We start from the raw sequence: 21,988 nt of genomic DNA on the forward strand, positions 1-21,988 counted from the left end.
CGATACATATTTTCACTGTCACACAAAAGCTATGTTCATTGGCTTTCTGACATCATTCTCAATCAAGTCCATGATTAATGGACCAACAAAAACGCTCCAACATGGAATTCAATTATTTTATTTTGTCAGTTATCTTGGTTTCCATTGAAAGTTAAGCCTTTTCCTTTTTCTGTAAAGTTGTTGATTTGAAGTTATGCGTATAGTTACACTAAACCTTTTTTACCATTCAGATTTCTCCAATTGAATGACAGAATTGCCCCTGTCCTAATAGCCAAATGGCCACTAAAAGGTCCTTTTTTCCAAGAAACTCAGAGCGTTGCACAGTTGCAGCGAATGAACCAGTGTTGACTGAGCACATATTTAACCTGATATGGTTTCCAGGTGTCCTAAGTTGTTGTCTAGCAACATAATTAGTAATCTGGTCCTTTAGTCCTTCAGTCAATAGCGGCGTCCCTTTGTACGCTTACACACGCACACTCTCTCCCACTGCATTATGATCTGGCTTTTATGAGGTTCACTGAACACCAGTGCGCATGTCAGAGTAGATCTTCATCTTATAGCTGGAGGACAAATAGAGAAAGCAAGAGAGACTGAATGGTCTCCACATTCTGAAATAAAATGACATCTATACAGACATCTATTTTATCAGACAGCACCTGGATTGTGGTTCTTTATTTTCTAAAAAAAAAAAAAAAAAAAAAAAAAGACTCCCTCTCTGGCCCATGTGGCACAATAATATATGTTTAGGGTTGTATGAAGGGCATCCGAGCCTTTACTGTTAATGTGATACTTTATAACAAAAATTTAAAATTAGGACATATCCAGCAATTCAAATCATTCAAAAAAGAATTCATAGACATATTGACTCAATGATTTATACATTTGCTGACCTTCATTAAGGCACTGATCAAAAGGCTTGGAGAATCAAATGACCAAGAAAAAAACTGTTCTTCATTTTCACTCCACTCCATATCCAACTGCAAGTGAAACTGAATGTATTAGTGTATTCAGCATTGTTTACATTGACTCAATCTATGACAGGATGATGACTTCCATAGATCACATTCAGGATGGCAGCAATTTAGCACTAAGCTAAAAAACAAAAAGAACAACAATAACAAATAAAAGAGGATCCCAACCTTAAAACTTTGCTTTAAAAGGCTATGGCACAACTGACATGAATATGATCTCAGCCTAACAGGGATGTTTAGCCAAGTCAATGTAGTGGTCTAACCTTAACACCAAGTGCCATAATAAGATGCTAAAAAGTATAAAACAGTTTATGGTGCCAATACACTGGTTTGTATTCTGAGAAAACGTCTGGTGGATTGTAATGTCTGTGCCTTTCCTCTAATGGCTACCGCTATGCTCATCCACCCAAAACTGCTGTAGTTCACCCTTCTCCTTTCATGGCATAAAAATCCAAGCCTGTCCAAATGGCCCAACAGAGATTAAATAACATAAGGAAAGACTAAATAAGAGGTGCTTGGATACCTATCGTAAAGTGAAACCATCTGCAATAATGTTACAGACACACCCCAGTAGCTAGCAGGGTGTTTGCTGTGGTTGTTCAGAGATGTGATCAGTCTCTACAAGGCTTCGAACTCATCTATCCTCTGCTTGGTGTTGCCCATGCGGATCTGGCGGAGGGTCTTGTACTTGTCCCTTCCGGCACGCATGTTCTCCATGTGCAGGATGTCATTCTGGGTCTTCTTGGTGTCATCCCGCGCATCAGCCAGCTCGGAGCTCAGGGCCTATGGCACAATTCCACCAAGGTTATTTATAAGCAGCTATAAATAAATAGATTTACTTATATCCAAAGAGACTGTGAGGCAATCTGCCCCCGAAACGCTCCTGCTTCTAGAGATTGTGGCAAAAGTGATCTAGCTTAACTGCAAGGCCAACAAGAACAGGGTGTAGGGCATATCAGTTACGCTCTGGTTAGGAATAAGATGAGAAATAAAATTGAATACAGTAATCAACTAAAAAACTGTGGATATTTGTAAACAAATACTAATATGACTTCACAAAAACTATAAGACATGCAAAAATAGTCTATATACAGTATATATTAATAATGTATTTGCCCTAGAATGTCAAACTTTACCATGGCAAAGCTGAATAATGAGAGTTTGGTACATGGCAGTGACATATCATTAATCTCGAACACTGTTGTCTCCACATTCACAAGAAAATCAAGCATTACTAAAACAAGAACTGTAAAACAGGCAAATTACAAAACCCAAAGACTGTTATGTAACAGTCCTGACTCCTCACATACAAACACCCTATAAATTAACAGATCAACCAAGCCCACCAGCAAAACTCTTTGAAGGCTAAATGTAAATGTACTTTTGTAGAATATGGAAATTAAGATAAAAAAAGGCTTAAAGCTAACGCTAGGCCAATCAGGTTTTTGAGAAACTGGTAAACCAGTTAAAATACTGAATACATTTATTCTATGAAATATTTCAGCTGTCAGCTGTTAGCAAGCTGATTGGCATCTGATTATGGAGAGTGTAAAATACACACAGGACGCCTGCTTTGGTCAAATCTGCAAGTCTTTTCTGTGGGGCAGCTTTGAATGTTTAGATATAGCCTAACTGATAAACATTAAAAATCTCCTCCAAACTCTTCTTTTTAATTCTATTAATTTTGTAAATTTCTAGCATAAGTGATGCTTTCAGTTTTGTAGTTGAAGAATTGTGACTTATTGCCTATATAAAAATAAGACCTATGCGAGAGCATATGTTCACTGTTTACATTTTGCTGCCTAACACGCTACAGGCTGCCTCAGGCAGCACTGCACGACACTAGCTAGAACAAACTGTAACCTGAGCAGCTGTCTGTTCAAAATCAATGAACAAAAACCTAGCCTTTAGGCACCCCTAGTGTACTGAAACAAAGGTTCAATAGTGAAAGACAATAGTTGGACCCTTTTGAGTACTGTACAGAATCATTTAAACGTTTTTAAGGTACCATCAACAAAAGGTTTTCCTATGAAGAATGAGTTTAACCAAGCTACGAATAATTTAAGAGTCACTCTGCGAAACCTGTGCAAAATGGACATCCTTCTCAGTTTTCTATCCAAAATAGCTCAAAGATACATAGCACATCATCATACTCAGTTCATATATCATCAACTGATGTCACTTACTCTTCATCGTGTTAATATGTCATCTATAATATGAGAACAACCCTATAAATAAACAGAATCTGCACCGCAATGTCCTGAGTTGGCCCAGGACTACTCCACCACATTGTATGTATACGTGTGTGTGGGTGTATATCTCACCATGAGCTGTCTCTGCACACGCTCATTTTTCTCAGCCTCTGTGAGACGCTCCTCCTCGTTGCGGTTGTCTTTGATGGTCTCCACCAGGAGCTCAGCGCTGTAGGTCCTCATGTTCTCGTCGTGGTCCTCCTGCTCGACCTCGACCTCCTCCGTATGAACGTCCTCCACCACGAGCATGGCTGGAGCCGCCACTGGAGCGGGAGTCATCACCAGCTGCAGCTCCTCACGGGTCTTCATCAGGTCATCTTGCACCTCCTTAGCCTAAGACACAAGAAAGTGTTTGTGCTTCATTCTCACACTGCTTCAATATATTACCCAGTTACTAGATGGCAATATATTCATTTTATGAGTGGCTGTAGAGCACCACAGCAGAAAAATAATTACAGCAGAAAGCATTGTAATACACAAAGGCATGTGCTGGTTATGCAACTTGTGATAGGATGAAGGTGAAGGTGCTTTAAGTTTAAACAAAACATATGGTAGAAAAGGGCCTGTGTATATGCACTACTGCACTGCTGGTTATGCTTACCCTGTTCTGCCATTCGTTTGCCTCTTCTTCCTTTACTCTCTTGGCCTCCTCCAGCAGGGCGATCTTTGCAGTGTATTCAGCCAGTTCTGCAGCCTTCAGGAAAATAGAGGAAGCAACAGAAATGACCCTAAGTTCACACAGACAAGCCAGATCTGACTTCATGTCCTCAGTCAGCCCAACCCGAGTGAAATTTGCTTCTAGCACAAGAGAGAGGAGAAGCTGTACCCTTTAAAAAATAAAGCTTACAGAGTTTGTGGATTGAATGTACTGTTTAACTGACAGATCCTTTACATTATGTGACGGTTCTTTTTCACACATCTCAAAGCTCACACATCTCATTTACAAAAAAAAAGACTTATTAGGAAACCGAAAGCGGTTCTTTTATGGCATCACTCCAAAGAGCGTAATTTAATTTCCGAGAGAGTATTTTCTCATGTGTAAGGATTTGAGTAAAAAGGAAAAACCCTTTGTGTTAGTGTGTACCAGCTGGACTGCTTTTAGTTTGGGGGAACCCTCCCCATGCTCACCAGCTGCTCCTGGCTCTTGGCCTGGTCCTCAGCCTGCCTGGCCAGCTCCTCTTTAGCCAGAAGAGCTGCCTGTCTCTCAGCCTCCAGACGAGCAGCCTCCTCTTCTACCTTCCTCCTCTCTTCCTCCAGCCGTTTAGCCCTTTCCAGCTGGTCCCGCAGGTCTGCGCAATGCACACACTCCATCAGCAGGGGGCAGCAGTTACTTCATAACGTTTCATTAAGTTGCGAAACCGATAAACATTGACGGAGTGGAGGAGACATAAAATATATACTCTAATGATATACAAAAAAAGTATTATATTATATTTTTATAATTATATATTATATAATTATATATTTTGCTAGTTTTCGAGTGGAATGCACTTCTTCAGACCAGAAAACACACTTCAGGGCATTTTAATGCACAATTATTGCATATTTTCTGAATTTTAGTGCCTAATTTATTGGTGAAAAACATGTAGAAATACTATTGCACATTTAACATTTTTTCTCAAAAAAATTCAGAAAATTAATGGAAATAATGTGGCATTTTCACATAAAAATCATTCTATGATCTTCCTTGTATATTATTTTGGGGATTTTTAATATGGCCTCTTTTTTGGGGTCAGGTGGCCTGTGTGGATTTGTGGGTATTCAAGAAGCAGTTATATACTCTTATTAGACTTTTTAGGATATCTAAATGTCACTACAAGTGAAACTGAGTGAGATTGCAGTCTCTGTAAGCTGTCAACATTGTGCAGGTTTAATTTTTTATCTTCCTTAAAGAAATAGTTGAGAGAAAAGCCTGATTTGTTTCTCTTTATTTCAAACAGTTGATCAGTCAATATTTGGCTGATGTTTCAGGTTTCCTTCTTTTGTTCTGAAGTGGCGCTACAAGGGCCATGTAGTGGAAGTCTACACCATAAAATATTTGACCTAGACTTCCATTACTTCCATTAGCTACATTAGCATTCTAACTTTAGACACCAAACATGTACTGGTTGATCAGCTATGTCTGGGGTAATGGGATACTTGTGTAAATTAGATTTCTCTTTTGGTAAATCCTTTAATGATGGTCTAATATGCAATTACCTTTTTAGTGAGAAAAAACAGCAGTCCCTTTGACAGTTATTTAATAGAATTAGTGATCAGTAATTTAATAAGGGATTTAAGGAGATCTGTACCTCTCTCAGCTTTCCTGGCCTGCTCTTCGAACTGAGAAAGCCTCATTAACATCTCTCGTTTCTCTCTCTCCATCTCTTCCTTTTCTCTCTCAATGGTTTCTCTCCTCTTCTTCTCATTTTCCAGCTGAGCCCTGAAAATGCAAAAATCCACCATTAGCATAGCCACCGTTATCACAAGAGCATCATTTAGATACAGTGATGAGCATTGAATGTGATGAACAATATAATTAACACACGCATAACACAATATGTGCACTCAGCTATGGCTGAAGTACTGGCACATAATCAAAAGCGGTTCAGTACAGCAATATTGTTCCATACACAAAGGCTGACAGACCAAAACAACACATCCCACTGTCTCATGCAAAGAGGGCCAGTGCTGTCGTGCACTGTGTTTTGGTTGTGCACTTTGCTGCTGACCTAAATGCTGTGCAGTGTTGACGGAAGTTGAGTGAATTTTATTTATAAAGCACATTTAAAATCAACAAGTGTTGCCAAATATAAATAATGAATTCAAAACAGGACGTTTTTGAATTTCAGGTCATGGTCTCTAAAGTGAATCATATATGTAAAACTACATCAATCTTTTATTTTAAAGATTCACCTTTCCATAATATGGGCCCATTAAATGTAATTAAAAATATGAATAGAAATACAAATAATACAATAACAGCCACACATCAAAGCAAACTGTAGTGGGGTGACTTTTGTGACATCACAAAAATTATAATAAAAAAAAACTTTTTTGTTTTGTCCAGTTTATGGACTTTGGCATGAAATATGATTTTAAAAAATAAATAATATAATAAAAAATATGATTAGAAAAAAGAAATAATAAACACACCTCAAAGCGAACTGCAGTGGGCTCGGGGAAACATTTAAATATGTCTTTTGTGACAATCACAAAATTATTCACAAATTAATTCAAAATAGTTGTTTTTGGCAAATTAAATGTTCCATAATATGGACCTCTTAAATGTAATAAAAATATGAATATAAACACAAAAATAAGACCAGACCTCTCCATCTGCCTCTGGTGTTTCTCCTCTCTGGCCTGGGCCTTCATCTGCTGCACTTCGATGGAGTCAGGCTTCCTGCGCTGCATGTACAGCTCGTGGTTGCCCATGCACAACTGTAGGATGCGCTTGTTAATGCGCAGGCGGGGAGCGTAGAACACAAAGTCCTGAGAGGGCGAGAGGCACAGAGCCAGAGAAGTTTAAATGTGTTCCTAAGTTGAGGGAATCAGTGAGCCCTGTTTGAGTTAGCAGTGATGCAGACTAGACAAAAGCCACTGTTGAGTTAAATTTGGGGTGGCAAATTGAAATTGCTCTGAGCTACTCCAGGCACGACTGTATAGTCGAGGAATGTCTGTAATAATTGAAGTCAGCTATTGTATCTTGGGGCCAAACAATGATGTAACAGTGTGAGTCTGGCAGGCTACTGGTAGGAGCAATGTCCGATCCAAAGATATTAAGACATCAGTATTCACAATGTCTGTGCCACACAGTTTGGATCTCTGAAATGGTAGCTTCATACTGTGTGACAATTTTCTTAGCTCTGATGCAAGTTACACAAGGTGCAAAAAAGGGTTTGTTGAATGATGCTACAGCAGAACCATTTTGGATCCATATAGAAGCATTTTTGTAAATGAGACGTGTGTAAAGAACCAAGATTTATCAAGGTTTACCAATACCAATATAAAGGTTCTTCACACTCGTTTCTCTTTTACCAAAATGTCTCTTTATCAAACCAATAATGATTCTTTTTTGGCATCATTAAAGAACCCATTGTTGCACCTTTATTTTTAAGAGTGTAAGTTACAGTATAATGCATCATTTGAGATCATTTCTAGCCATTTCAATTCGTCCACTCATCTGGAGAATGTTCACTACACCCACTAATGTTTTTAAATGGTATAAAAAATTGTTACAAGGTTTTCCTACAACAACACTGATAAGCACAATGAACTCAAGGTGTGGCTTTTCTTATGACTTGTGATATATACGAATGAGTCATTACTATTCATAGAACCCAGTTGTGATAAAAATCAAACAAATGTGTTGTGTTTCTCACTCTGTTAAACAGAAAACCCCCTCACTGAATCAAGACTTTACTCAAGATTTTACTCACGGGAGCCTTTTTGTCAATGGGTTTGATGACAAACTTCTTGTCGTTGAAAGATATGTTCCTGATTTCACTCCAAGGAAATCCGATCTTTGGTGTCAGTCTATGGAACAGAAAAACAATACAAACATGTTCAGAAGCTTTAATAGAATTCATCAGTTAAATCCTCCTTTTTTGAGCGCATGACATAAATCACAGGTATAGTGGGTACATCGGGGCCTTAGGGTGCAATGAACTCTCAATAACAGGAGCCATATTTACTCGTCCCACAGATCAACACAGCTTCGCTGACTTGAGTTGACTCCAGGGGTCACAGACCAATGGCAATGACTGCCGGCACACTGACCCTAGTACATGCCCCGCACGAACCTACGTATCCTAAAGCCAGCAGCTGCTGATGACCAGAAGGTCAGTGTGTTTAAGAATAGATGACAATTAAATGCTTACTTGTCGTCTTTCTCATAGATATTAAGTCCAAGAGCATCCACACCCAGCCACAGCTCTGTTCCTTTCTTGTTCTTGATGTCAAAGTAGTTGACACCATACATCTCCAGATCCTGTGCAATTTTTAGGTACTCCAGCATAGCATCTTCCCTGGGGACAAAAAAGGAACATGTGTATCATTAGGCCTTGAATGTTTTTACATTATTTAAAAACATTAGCTGTTCAGTTTTATAAGAAATTGACCAGAAATTGGCCATTTAGGATCAAGACTGATCCTAAATGACCTGATACATTACTTTACGTTGAAAGTTAAGAAGGTTCTTTTGAAGATTTGCACAGACACACACACACACACACACACACACAGCCTAGTCAAGTCTTTGTAGTGAAGTACTGTCAATAGAATTGGACTCTCTGGAGAAGATAAACATAAATCTACTGGCACCATGCCTAATGCCAGGTGTGGGGTAGTAGGGTAAAAAGCTTATGGGGATGTATTTCTCTGGAATGGTAGTGCTCTATCCAATACTTTTGGGATAAGGTGGGGTGGTGATCATCCAACATCCTGCCCTCACTAATGCCCTTGTCACTGAATCCAATCAAATACTCATAGCAATGATCCAAAGCCTAGTAGAAAGCCTTCCCTGGACAGTAGAGACAGTTACTCCAATGCCAGCAGGATAAACTAAGCAGGTGTCCCAATACCTTTTTCCATATAGTGTATGTATCTTTTATGGAGTGAGCGCATGCAAGACTCACCTCAGCATGCCTCTGTGCTCCTCATGCCAAACCTGGATCCTCTCCTCCCACTGTTCTTTGGAGAGTTTGTGTTGGTCAAGCACTCTGTGGACAGAAGATATTAAGCCATTATAATGATATCTAATCTAAAACACCTAAAACACTGCTCCATCTGCTGTTCTTTTGTGGCTGCAAACAAACTAAATAAAATTATTAATAACATTATGCTGTCATATCAAAACCTTTTTTTAACACTATTGGAAAATACTAGTTTCCCTTTACAGTGTGAGAACTTTTTGTAATGAATGTTCACTAGAACTGGCCCAAAAAAACTTATAATATAATTTCATTTCATTTAGCTAAAGTGGCTTTTAGTTATGGAGCTGTTTTAGCAACAGTCACAATTATATCTCATAATTATGTAGTATCTACTGAATACTGAAAAGTCTTGAGATTAAAAACAGTCTTATTAAGTGGTTAAGAGGCTAATGTGAAAATGAAACCCGGTAAATTACCCCAGCTCTGGAATCACTTACCTCTGAGGCAGCAGCCGTTCAGACGTGAGGTAGCCAGCCTTGTGGTTCTCCCTGGAGAAGTCTCCAAACTTAGCCTGCACAGAGTAGGAGGCCAGCAGGACGGCTGTTTCCGGGGGGCAGTAGATATTGTCGCTCAAGATGCCGTCTTTCACCTGCAGGAAGAAGAGCTTGCGGGTGATGTCCTGGATCAGCTCCTCGGCTACGTCCTCAGGGAAGTACTTAGCCCGGAACATAAACTGCAGGGGGTTCTCACGCTTCACATCCTGAGATAAAACCTAGGTCAACACAAAAAACACCATTAATTTGACACATGGTTGGCAGTTTTTTTGCATTGGACACAGTATACAGACGACTGTCACAGATTACGTAACACAGCAGGCAGGGGACATAGATGCCTGTGCTTGTGCTCATACTGGCAGAGCTGGTTTCCTGGGCACACATTAAGCGTGGCTCTAGACAACAATGGTTTTTCAATGGAGTCTAACCAGTGACATTGTAATTTAGTCAAAGACTAAGCTCTATTTGTGTCCGGGAAACCAGCCAGAATAGGTCACTAATCAACTCGCACATTCATGTGACCAGAGATCTGAATGGATGGGAGCAGGACATGGCTGTGTTTTAGCATTTATGCTCACATTTTCTTCAGTACAGCACTTCTCTTCATCCAGTCCCTTCAGAACTGTAACAAATTAGCTCCAGCTCAGCTTTTTAAAATAAAGGTGCTCCAAATGGTTCTATGAGCGATGCCAAAGAAGAAGCACTTTTGCTTTTTCTATGTTTGTAAGACAGATATGAGAGTGTAAAGAACCTTTGAATTGGTGAAGAAGTGGAGATTCTTCAGACTTTTAAAGGTTTTTTCACACATATCTATTACAATGTCTATATCTATTACAAACTTGTTTCTTTATCAGACCAAATTTGGTTCTTCTATGGTACTGTTTAAGAAACCATGTTTGTAATAAAAATGTATAGAGTAGAGAGTGCAAAAACCCTTTAAAGTGGAAAATAACTTCACATCAAGTCAAGATTCTTAAGGCCTTTAAGAGGTTCTCCATACTTGCTTATATGTATTACAAACATGGTAATGTATTAAACCAAAGTTGGTTGTTCTATGGCATTATGGAAATATGTTTGTAATAAAGATGTGTGAGTGTGAAGAACTTTTCAATTTGTGAAGAAACTTTACATCAAGTGAAGGTTCCTCAGATCTTGAAAAGGTTCTTCACACTCACACACCTCTATTACAAACATTGTTTTTATAGAACCAAAAGTGGTTGTTCTAATGCATTGCTCAAGGAGCTATGTTTGTAATTGAGATCGGAGAGTGTGAAGAACCTATACATTGTTCTAAAAAAATCTATATGTAATCGACACATGTAAGTGTGAAGAACCTTTAAATTTGTGAAGAAACTTTACATCAAGATAAGGTTCTTCAGATCTTTAAAAGGTACCTTTATAGAACCCAAAGTGGCTGTTCTATGGCATCGCTCAATGAACTATGTCTGTAATATAGATGTGAGAGTGTGAACTTTAAATTGTTAAAGAACCTTTTGCAATAGGCCAGGTTTCTTTAGACCTTTAAAGTGTTCTTCACATTCAGACATCTCTGTTATAAACATGGCTCTTTATGAACCCAAAGTTGGTTCTTCTATGGCAACACTCAAGGAACTATGTTTGTAAAGAGATGTGTGAGAGTGAAGAACCTATACATTGGTCTAAAAACTTCTAAATATCCTTTACTCTGAATTAACATTCGTTAGATCTTTAAAAAGTTCTTCACAATCACACATCGCTGCTAAAAACTTGGTTCTTTATGGAACCAAAGTTGGTTCTTCTTCTGCATTATTTTTGAACAGCGTACATATAACATGCAAAGGAACACCTGTAATATGATTCTGTCCCTGGAGGACAAACACTGTAAATATGTACCTTTTTCTCCAGTTTCAGCCAGGTGAGATACCCTTTGTTGTCCATATACTGCAGCCCAAAGTACCACACCTCACGTAAGCCCACAGTCTTGACCACCTGAGGCACAAACACTGTACGTTGACTGCAGAGAACCTCGCGTAATTTCAAACCAGTGACACAATGACAAACATGTAGAAAATGATTCTTCCATTTTAGTCATTTCAGCTCTAGTTATTGTGTCAAGTGGAAAGGGTGGGGCACGCCTGAAGTTGAAGGACCAGTGGTCATAAAGAATAAAGACGGGAGTGGTTTGAGAGGAGCTGTTGAGAAATATGCAAAAGGGTGTTCTCCTCTGCACAGCTCTAAATCGATTCTGAACTAATCAATGCAGTCCAAGAACTACTCATCAACTGATCATCAGTGCTATTTGCAGGGGAACCTCCCCACCTCTTATCGGTTACACCTGCGGTGGAATGGCCATGGCTGGAGTCCCCCGCCTAAGAGCAGTATATCATGAGACAAATCATGCCATAAACCTGACATTTTAACCCTGTTGCCCAGAGTTACTGGGCTGGACAACATTGGTGAAATGATTTACACCCAGAAACTGCCCCTTTGGCACATGTCGAGCGACCGCTGACAATATGTAACTGTGCGCTGTTCCTTTCGGAGCTTCCACTTTTGTCACCACCTTTCTTCACTGTTTCATGAGGAAGCGGATTTCGAGCCTAATATCCGCCCACCTCCACCACACGCTTGCTCAGGAGGCCGTTCAGATCGCAAAAAGGGTGGAATTTGCAACTGTTGCGTGATGAGATCAGATGGGTGGCCATTCCACACATGCCTTTCCGCTACAGTCATCAAGCCTGTTAATATCTGTCTCCAATCTTTAGGCCCGATGAGGGCCGCAGAACCAGCTTGGAACTCACCTGCTCGAAGAGCTGCTTGCCTGTAGTGACCGACTGGATTGCGAATTCCAGCTCGGCGTCCATTGTGGTGACGCGGACATTGACCTGAGGAGAGCAAACTCATTAGAAACAAGAAGATCCAGATAGAGGGAGGCTAAGACAGCGAGAGTGGTTGTTTTTTTGTTACTGTCATGTCAGAACCATCCTATTTTATTACAGTCTTAATGTGTTATTTGAGCACAACAGCTGCCCTTTATATTGTATGCACAATTCCTGTAAACTGAACCAACCAGAATGCTCCAAAATGACTAGTCGAATTACACTGACTTATGTTAAAAGCTATGAACATTTTAAACTTCTTATGTAAAGTCACCATTTTTAGAAGTACATGGTGGTGTTAGGCTGTTAGATAGCAACCATATATCAATATGTTAATGTAGGATGGTTAACATTTCAGCAATTTATGACTTATGCAAACAACATGAGACAGTATGGAGCCAGATGTAAGATAGTAACACAAATATTCAAAATCAATGCTTTATGAGAGATTGCCTTATGTGCTTCTATGAAGAAATACTGTCCCCTGCTTAATGTGGCCATTATTAAAATAATGAGCAATCCACAACAGAACTGAAAGAGTCAACTGTGTGCCGTGACCTTTTCTGTGCAACTAGGCTGCAGCACAAAACCACGTAAGCTAAAGAGAAAACTCTGGAAGCCTGGGGAACTTTTATTCTTTAAGAGGATGTCTGGTAATGGCTTCTCGTTTGACTACATCATGTGCTCCAGAAAATCAAGAACTACAACCATACAGTAAGTGTGAAACTGTAATAGGAAAAAGGTCTCATTCATAGGTAGCAAAACCAATAGTGTATTGGCTGCAAAGCATGAAAGCTGTTCATTGCACAGCAGGAGCAAATTCTTAATTTAGGAGCTTAAAATTCACACTCATAGTAGTGGCTGGGGAAAAAGCTGACACTCTAACTTGTTGCACAAGGGTTCAAAGGGGATTATCTTTACAGCACCGGAGTTCATAAAGAGGTTGTGCAACTTTGACAATGGTTTTGAAGCTCTGTCAAGGTTCACTGGGCTGTTATAAAAGTCTTAAACAGCATATTCCTTCATCAAGTCCTGAGACTACATGCTCCTCAGAGTCACAAGGCTGCGTCCTCGTAGTAACACTGTAAATATGTTCCCTCTCATGATTAAATATGGTATGGTGCTGCTTGGGAAGCATATAACTCAAAAATGTGTGCCCAAAAGACACATCCACGTTCATAAACTCAGCGTCAGCATGGCAGACATAATCTATAATCTTCAAAGCTTTCCTTCGGCTGGATTTATTTCTACTATGGAAGCCCGGTGTGAGTGCCACTGTTTAATCCGGTTGTCAGCATCTCCCTGAGCAACCGTGAACTATTTATCAGAGCTGCAAACTTTATCAGGCCAGAAGAATGGCCCGGTCTACGTCAGAAGTACCTATGACTGCTAAGAGGTGGCTTTCTCCTTCTCCTCGAGCACCAAGGGTGCTTTTTCTTTTTTTCCCACAAGGCACAAGTCACTGTGTACACACTACTCCGCTCAAATCATTTCCACTGCATGTTTGCTCCTAACACAGGGACTTTTGTTCCCTGTTCGTGATTGTGCTTTGGGTGATAGAGTATCTTTGGAATCCGAAACCTAAAGCTCTCCAACTCAACAGTATAGGCTCCAAACAGGCCAAGAAAGGAATTTTAACAGTACTCACTGCTTTTAGAAGTGGGAAAGAGCCTCTTTTTAAGTGGGATTTATAATGTTTCCAAGTAAGATGGGAATAATTACTAAATTACTAAAAAAAAGTAAAACTACTGCAAATGTAACAATAAAAGAACACCGCTCAAATTTGTACAAGTATAAAACTCACTTGAGTTCATAGTCAGATTTGAGATGGTCTAATACTTTAAGACATTACAGCATTAAGGCAACGATCAAGATTAACATGACTCAATTCTGGTCTACCTTTTGAAGGTTAAGGACAATGGTAACATGACATCACACCCTGACGTTCAACCAGTGTGAGGCAGACAATTGGCAGTTAGCTAATCTTTTACTTTCTTGCATTCACCCCTTCTGAATATGGAGCCATGGCCTCAACTCATCATTGTCTGAGTTTGGTTAATGTGTAAATCTACTTCTTGGTGAGGTGTGCTAAAATATATATATATATATATATATATATATGTACCCGTGAAGCACTTTATGTCTCTGTAATTTCAATCAGCCATGCCAAATAAAATGTAGGCCTGACATTTTTAAGTGTAGTATGACTTTAACATCGCAGAAAGGCGACAGCCATAAAGCCCTTTATCTCGTTTTTTTACAACCAGGGCACATAATGCCACATAAAGTCTCTCTGACTTGTATTCAACTCTTACCAATATGCAATATGATATATTATAATATAATATAATATAATATAATATAATAAAATAAAATATAATATAATATAATAGTACTGAAGGCCAAATTTTAAACTGGAACAGTACAGATCAGTGTTTGACCAACAGTGTGTCAATGACATTGAGCAAAACTGTAAACCTGTCAACCAGGTAAGTCATGTATGCAGGTGGATGCCTGCTGGCTTTAACACGGTAGAGCAGGATTAAAGAAGTCAAAAGCCTAAGCTTGTGTATACAGTTTATACTAAGCGATTACTCGCTGCTCTACATAAATAATCCAGAAAAACAGACCCCTGTTTCAGGCTATTAAAAAGCTTAATTACAGCTTTGTAGCAAGCTAATGCGCCTAACCGCCAGACTAATTCCCCTTTAAAGCCTCAATCTTTTCAAAACGAAACCAATGGTACTACGACACAGCAGGTAGGCGAAGAAAATGAGACGATATCTCACCGGCTTGGGCATGGTCGGTCCTCTTGTGTGTGCTCGAGTGTTGAAAACTTTAAAGAGAAGTCGAAGTGAATGAGCTTTCCAGATTCCTCGCTTTACCCCTCCAGCTCACGAAAGCCGAGTGAATGATCTGCGCATGTAAGGATCGGTTGGTTCGAGGCTCATTTCTGACTCATTGTCAATAGATGGTGTCAGAGCCTCGCCCCGATAATGGCTATGATAAAGCCAGAGCGTGTTCAAGTTAAAGAGTGCCAGGCCTCCACTTAACACGCAGTTTACCTGGCTCAGCTCCTTGAGGAAAGCGACCTTTGTTCAGTCCCGATGAGTGTGCGAGCCCTTTGACAGAGCAAGCTCCAACCTCCGCAGAGCAAAAAAAAAGAAAGCCCGGTGTCAACAACGGCAGTGACCGTCTCTAGCTAATGGGCGGAGACCAACAAGTGCACACTGAAACTGGTAAGGTAACTTAGTTCCTACTGCAGGGCTTCTAGTAAATATGCACAGTCACACCGTGTTCTGATATCAGAGGTTTATTGAATAGTAGGTCATGTAAACACTGTATTTACACAAAATATACACATACAACATTTTCACAGTTTTCTTCTTCTTTTTTTTCCAAATGTGAGATTTAAATTGAATAAATGTGATAGAAATGTGTGAAGTGGTGGAAAACGCACAAACACAAACCAAAACAAGATATAGCTTGTTAATATATAGTTGTATTCCTTTTTTTTTACCACCTGGCATATTTACACCATGAGCCATTTTTTCCCTACTGTAGGTGTGTGTCCTGTCAACAATAGACACTACATCATCATGTGTTTGGTGTGTCCAACTGCAGTTTCGGAAATCCACCCTTATTTCTGTCATAGCTGGGAGTGGTAGAGGCATGTAAGCCTACCATTTTTTTCTTTTTTTCTTTTTTTTTCTTATTTTCAATTATCGCAGGTCACAGAATGGTATGCGGTTTATCGTATTAACGCACCATGACATCAGTCCTCCATACCTTTCATGCTTTGTAGTGGTAGCTTTCTGTCAAAGTGCCTTTCAGTGACATGTTTTGTTGCTATCTGAGATCACTCCACAGACCTCTGTGATTTAGCCTCGAGATAAGTCAGGAACAGACTATCCTGTAAGAGGCTGAATGTAGATCAAATCAAAAGATATACATCTGAAGTTCAGATACTCTTGTTTTTATAACAACTTTCTACACAATCTTTCAAACTTCTTAGAAGCTGCTCCGATTCCATTCAAAGTTGTACGTACTAATGCCTGCTTTACTACCTAAAGCATTTTTGTCTGGAAATAAGACACATCTGTGACAAAACATTCAACAGACTGAAACAGACAAACACACACACGAAAAAACAAAAAAACAAACTTAACATAAGTCACACATACGATTCTCTGACATTCAGAGTCTCTAGCATCTGCTGACCACAACAATGTGACAGTCTGGTGTTAGATGCTTCGTTCATGCTCTCAGATATGGACCTCTGCCTCGTCTTTGCAGACGTGGCCAAAATAAGGCTGTTCTCTCCACTGTCGCCATCTTTCACAGAGCAGGAATCTGAAGTTGGGAATGTGGACTGACAGCATGTGTTCTTTGAAAGACACCTGGCAGCCTCAACAGTCAATGAGCTTCGATGTGTGAGTGGCGTGTGGGCGTTGTCCTGCACGGCCTGCTCGTAGGACGGAGGCATACTTGGAATCTTGCTGTCCACCTGATGGAACACTTCCCTGCTGGACATGCGCCGTGGCTGTTGTGGCGCAAAGAAGTCCCTGTCAAGGGGGAGCACCCCAGGCAGGGTCTGGCTGTGGCGGAGGGCCTTCTCAACTCGTCTGCCTTGGGAAAAGGTCAGCTTGGTTCGAGAGCATGAGGCCTTCATCGACTGGGAGCGTTTTTTGGGGGTCTCGCCGAACACACTTCCACGAGCAGTTAGGCGAGTGGGGAAGGACTGTTTGCGTTGGAGGGCTCGCCGCTGGCTTGAGGGTGAAATGATTGGGGAGCTGGCATTGATGGAGCTCTCGGAGGCACTGGAGAAGGTGCTGTCCAGGGAAGAGCAAGAGTCTTTAGGGCTACTCTGAAGATGAGGTTCACCAGAAGGCATAGCACTGGTGTTCCCCTGTGAATTCAGCGCCCTGCTGCCTGTCCTAAACAGAACAGACTCATCGGATATTTGCTTTGTCAAATGGTGCTCATAAAAGTCCATCTCTGTTTGGCTCCTAGTTAAGATGGTCTGCTTTTGAGCATCCTTGTTGAAGCCGATCGTTGGCTCCGAGCACCTTCGAATGAATGGTTTAGTGGTTTGTCTTCTGACAGCCCCAGGGCAGGAGGAGGCTGGAAAGTGATTGAGAGCTTTCTCCTCAGAGTCAGAGTGGATGGCACACATGTCTGTGTGGCTTCCTTTGTGTCCATCAGCGTCAGGGTCATTGCTATCATAGGCAGAGTCATGATGGAGGGAATCTGACAGAAGGAACAAAGAACATGGTCGATTAATACAGCACTTTTTCTTCTTTTGTACCACCGTACTGCCCCATGAAGGAATTCAAATGAGCAAGAAGGAAAGTATTCTACCTTGGGTATCACTGAGTTCTTCCTCATCCGAGCCACCAAGAAGTGTCAGTACGTCCTCACCAAATATTTCACAACAGTTGTCAATGAGGAACTGAGTCAGGTTTGTGACCTGTAAAACATATTGAGATATTGAGGTTAGTGAAATACCAAACCAAATAAGAGAAGATATGGTAATATTTCAAAGCCCAGTTTGAATGCATAGATCCGAATTCTATTTAATATTATTAATATATAAAACTATTTACAAAATCACTCACGTTTTTTATCATCTCCACCTTGTCTGCTTGAAGCAAGTTGGGTGAAACACAAACAGCTAAATTGTTGGAATCCATCATGTTTATTTCTTTATTGAGACTTATGTGGTACAACACAGCAATCACATGTTTCAGGAGCTGTATGTTGGGCTCTGGAAGCTTCTCAATCACCCTAGAAGCAAACAAAAACATTGAATAAGACGCTTAAATTTGTACTCAGACTCAATATCTTATTTGAACTGATAAGACATGTGTCATTATTATGATCCAAAATACACACTTACAGTTGGAGCGCAATACACCTGTCGTGTACATCTTGAATTTCCATTGCAGCCATCCAGGCTTCAGAATGTTCCATCATCAGCAAACAGCCTGGCAGGTGTCTCAGGAAGTCCTACAGGTAATTGAAATGGAGACAAGACATTACCACACTTGGACACTATCAAGCAACTCTAAAAGAGATTGGACAAAATACACTCAAGTGTCACTAGTCATATTTTCATCTTGAGTCGTTACCTTGAGAAGATCAGCGAGTAAAATCACAGGCTCATTTTTCAGACCCACTTCTGCTCCACTGTTGAGTTGCTCCTTGATCTCCCTCAGGTGCTTGGCATTGCCAGCCTTCCTGAACAGTCCATGTGTGTGTGGGCCCTTTCTCCACAACACTAAGAGAATGTCCTGGAGAACAATCCAGAGTGAGGAAAAGTCAGTAATTAGCAAGTTCTCACACTGTGTTTAATACTTAAGGATCACAGAATAAAGCTGTATGCTTTCATGAACTGGAGACCTACCATAATGGGTTTGGGAGGACTTCCATCTGTTTCACAAACATCAGACAGAGCTCTCTCATAGAGCAGCTTTTTTTGAGGTGAATCAGGAGCACAGTCAGAACCCATATTTTTGCCTTGAACTCTCCGGAAAAGTCTCCTCCAATGTTTTTTGTTGATATTTTCTTTCCCTAAACATTCATAAAAAAAAAAAATAAAAAAAAAACTATAAGTCAACTTTCAAAAATGAGCAGAAGACTAATAGTATGTTCCCAAAAATATTAAAGAATTATAATAATGTATTTATTGATTGTATACATCAAACATGCATGCCATACTTACGACAGCAATGTTGAAAATGTTCAAAAACAGTGTTGACATTGTTGACTTTATAACTCACCGGCGTGGGAAGAGTTGATCAAATTGCTCTCAAATGCCAGCTGAGGTAGGGGGGGCCCCGAATTCTCATGAACCTGAAATCACCATAGGAACGAATAAAGCGATGTGCCAGCGGTTTCATACCAGCCTGTCTACTATCCTGTCTAAAAACAGTTTCTCTGATGTCAACAAAAGTGCATAACTCAAACATGCCCAAAAACTGTTTTCCCAAGAATTTTTCCCAAGCATTCCCCGCAGTGTTCCCAGGACCGATTATTAAAAGCACGGCCCATGCAGGAGTGATAGAGTGACAGTCTGAGAATCAGCTGGTTAAAAAATCAGTGGGAAGAGGTTTAGTCTATTAAAAAGGCTGTTTTACAGATCAGTGGAGAACCATTATTCACATTTTCTGGTCTACGAAGTCTTATGAGGTACTGTGTGCATAGGATGTGAGAGCCAACAACACTTACAGCTGGCGTGGAGGTTGGCGTGATGATGAGCTCCATGCTATCCTCAGCCTGGGATTTTGTCTGAAACAAAGGAGCAGTACTATTAATTATGTTGTCAATGAACTAACATATAAAACCTGTACTAATGAAATTTACTGATGTCATTAGGAGACAATAGGTATTCTGGATGGAATGTTTGGGTAAAGGTCAAAACTTACCACAACGTGGCCACTCAACACCTTCATAAGTGCGCTGTGGTGTGATGTCTACAAAATGCTCTTTTCTTTTACCTGAGAAATAAAAATATACAGTATGTTTAACTTAACAAATAAACTGCACATATACATATACCACACAAATACTAGCATAATTTAAAGCATTGCATAAAGTGACTTTAACATTCATTGTTTGAGTATTAAAATATAAAAACTAAAGCATAACTGTCAACATTTAACTTGAACTTAACTTAAACTGCATTTTGAATATATATCTTACATAATTAACATATAGCATATGACATGTTCATTTGTGAGGAGGGTGGACCATGGCATTTTTCAAATAAACAAATGAATGTACAGCTCTAGGCCACCACCCACCAACACAGAGAAGCTGTATGCAAATAACACAAATTTTCTCACCTCTTGACCATCCAGTCCCTTGATTCAACTCAGGAGAATTAGTCAAAGCAGCTGCATTGACAACGAGAGCTCGCTACACCATCACAGGACTGAAGCAGACTGAGCTAGAACAGCCCATCACACACTACAAAATGAAAGTGGGTGGGCAGAAGGGAAATTCTGATGTGCAATGGAGACAGGAAGCAGCATCACGGACTCCCACCACTAACACCCCCCCTTTTAGCTATGTAGGGCAACAACACTGGTGGGTGGAAAGTGATGCATACATCACCCAAACGTGAGATTGAACCTGAGAAGTAACGCATAGGTGTAGATAAACGTCATTCAGAGGTGGCATATATAAAGTTTAGTTCAAAGCTAATAGTCTGTGGGTTCCCTTCAAATGTCAACTTTTGGCAATAAAGAAAACAAAATGTGGCTTTAAGGCCAGGGAACACCGACCCAATGAACCCCACCACCAAAGTTCAAAAGAAATTGCTGGATGAGTAGGCCCTCTCTCTCTACAACCTAAATTAATCATAAAGATCCTGCACTTTTGATGCATATTAGCATGAGTTTCAAACCACAAACCATTTGTTATCAATGCTGTATTCTAAAAACATGAATTTTCAGTTTCTAAACTTGGCTAGTTTCTGGTAAAAGAAACCGGCCATCCAGCTTACAATAAAGATGCCCGTTTGGGATAACTATTTGCTTAACTGGCATTTACAGTAACAGGCCTTCTACAATGATTCATCACTCAATCACAGCTACGGTGGGAATTTTCTCAAAACAGTAAAGCATCATTGTGAAATTCAACATTTGACAGGGCTATATGTTGACTGACTAACTTTCATTTCATGAAAACGATCAGCCCCCATGGTTTGAGCCATAATCGATGTATGGATGAGCACATTTGAGTAAAGACCAAATGGCCAACTGTCTGCGACTATGTCCTCCTACTGCCTACGGTCTACATGTAAATGAGTTTCTGATCAGTGCTCCTTTGATGTTGCCAAAAGTACACTATGTGGGGGCGGCCTATGGGAGAAAGTTCAGTGATCCAAAAGATAAAACAGCTAAAATATAAAATTTATAGCTATAGTTCTATTTATATAAAGTGTCATTTATAAGTGTATAAATGCTTAATGACAACTGATTCACCTTTCAAAGAACAAGCCACAATTCCACACAGACGATTACAGACTGTTGTGCATTAAAGAAAACACGGCAAAAAGAAAACAAGTCTCAATTGCAAAAGTTCGGCGAGTTCAGACATTTCAGTAGACCAGAGTAAAAGTACCAAAAAAAACCCAGACCATGGGCTTGTTTACATATTTAGTGTAATATCAGAGCAGCCAGTTCAGCCGTGAATCACCGAAGTTCCCCAGCCATGCACCAGCAGTTAGTGTGAAAACCAAAGAGGTATATAAGGGCTGCCCTAGCTGTAGAGGAATATAGCTGATAGCTAATCAAAACATCATGGTTGAAGTCTGATAAAAACATACTTTGATCAAGATTTTGTTTATTTTAATTGAAACTTTTTTTTGAACATTTTGGTAACCTTTTTTTTTTGTTTTCTTTACAACATTTCCAAAGGGCATGTATCCTTTACATTGTGTGAACATTTAATGACAAATGGATCAACAGAATTAATCAACAGAAATAAAAAATGTACATTAACATACAAATTAAAGCTAAGAATGTTTTCCCCCATAAAGTTGCTATTTCTCAGATACATGGCCTAGTTACAATTTGTCACTTCTTGTTTTTGACTTTTAGCTTTTTAGTTTTTTTTTATATCACACAGGTGGGTGATCTGTTTTAAATGACCTTCAAAACAGCCCACCAGGGAAAAACCCACAGAGGAGACCCACACAGCATGCATCAT

The 21,988-nt window shown here is 39.9% G+C and overlaps 2 protein-coding genes across 2 annotated transcripts; both read right to left on the reverse strand.

The window, feature by feature from the left end:
- Positions 1 to 681: 681 nt before the first annotated feature.
- Positions 682 to 15,416, reverse strand: ezra (ezrin a). The gene is made up of 13 exons (XM_072689493.1): positions 15,061 to 15,416; positions 12,194 to 12,277; positions 11,286 to 11,381; positions 9,357 to 9,631; positions 8,842 to 8,925; positions 8,086 to 8,232; positions 7,645 to 7,741; positions 6,534 to 6,697; positions 5,515 to 5,645; positions 4,352 to 4,512; positions 3,825 to 3,917; positions 3,296 to 3,556; positions 682 to 1,754 (listed from the first exon to the last, which is right to left on the reverse strand). The coding sequence occupies exons 1-13, from the start codon at positions 15,070 to 15,072 to the stop codon at positions 1,590 to 1,592; spliced, it is 1,770 nt and encodes a 589-aa protein (XP_072545594.1). The 5' UTR covers positions 15,073 to 15,416; the 3' UTR covers positions 682 to 1,589.
- Positions 15,417 to 15,574: 158 nt separating this feature from the next.
- tagapa (T cell activation RhoGTPase activating protein a) lies at positions 15,575 to 20,199 on the reverse strand. The gene is made up of 10 exons (XM_072690406.1): positions 20,119 to 20,199; positions 19,699 to 19,770; positions 19,502 to 19,561; positions 19,054 to 19,126; positions 18,678 to 18,844; positions 18,403 to 18,564; positions 18,171 to 18,280; positions 17,890 to 18,058; positions 17,633 to 17,741; positions 15,575 to 17,521 (listed from the first exon to the last, which is right to left on the reverse strand). Exons 2-10 carry the CDS (start codon positions 19,723 to 19,725, stop codon positions 16,446 to 16,448), a joined length of 1,953 nt encoding a protein of 650 aa, XP_072546507.1. The 5' UTR covers positions 19,726 to 19,770; positions 20,119 to 20,199; the 3' UTR covers positions 15,575 to 16,445.
- Positions 20,200 to 21,988: the final 1,789 nt, after the last annotated feature.

This window comes from Salminus brasiliensis, chromosome 10, assembly GCF_030463535.1.
Source record: "Salminus brasiliensis chromosome 10, fSalBra1.hap2, whole genome shotgun sequence".
Classification (NCBI taxonomy): Eukaryota; Metazoa; Chordata; class Actinopteri; order Characiformes; family Bryconidae; genus Salminus; species Salminus brasiliensis.

Excerpts from the sequence above, each read along its gene's own strand:
- tagapa (XM_072690406.1), bottom strand. The coding sequence starts at position 19,725 with ATGAAGGTGTTGAGTGGCCACGTTGTG. Across the intron at positions 18,845-19,053 it reads GATCAACTCTTCCCACGCCG|GGAAAGAAAATATCAACAAA; the intron begins GTGAGTTATAAA and ends ATGAATGTTTAG. Across the intron at positions 18,059-18,170 it reads AGGTGTATTGCGCTCCAACT|GGTGATTGAGAAGCTTCCAG; the intron begins GTAAGTGTGTAT and ends GTTTGCTTCTAG.
- ezra (XM_072689493.1), bottom strand. Across the intron at positions 11,382-12,193 it reads GCAAGCAGCTCTTCGAGCAG|GTGGTCAAGACTGTGGGCTT; the intron begins GTGAGTTCCAAG and ends TTTGTGCCTCAG. Across the intron at positions 9,632-11,285 it reads GGCTGAAACTGGAGAAAAAG|GTTTTATCTCAGGATGTGAA; the intron begins GTACATATTTAC and ends GTGTTGACCTAG.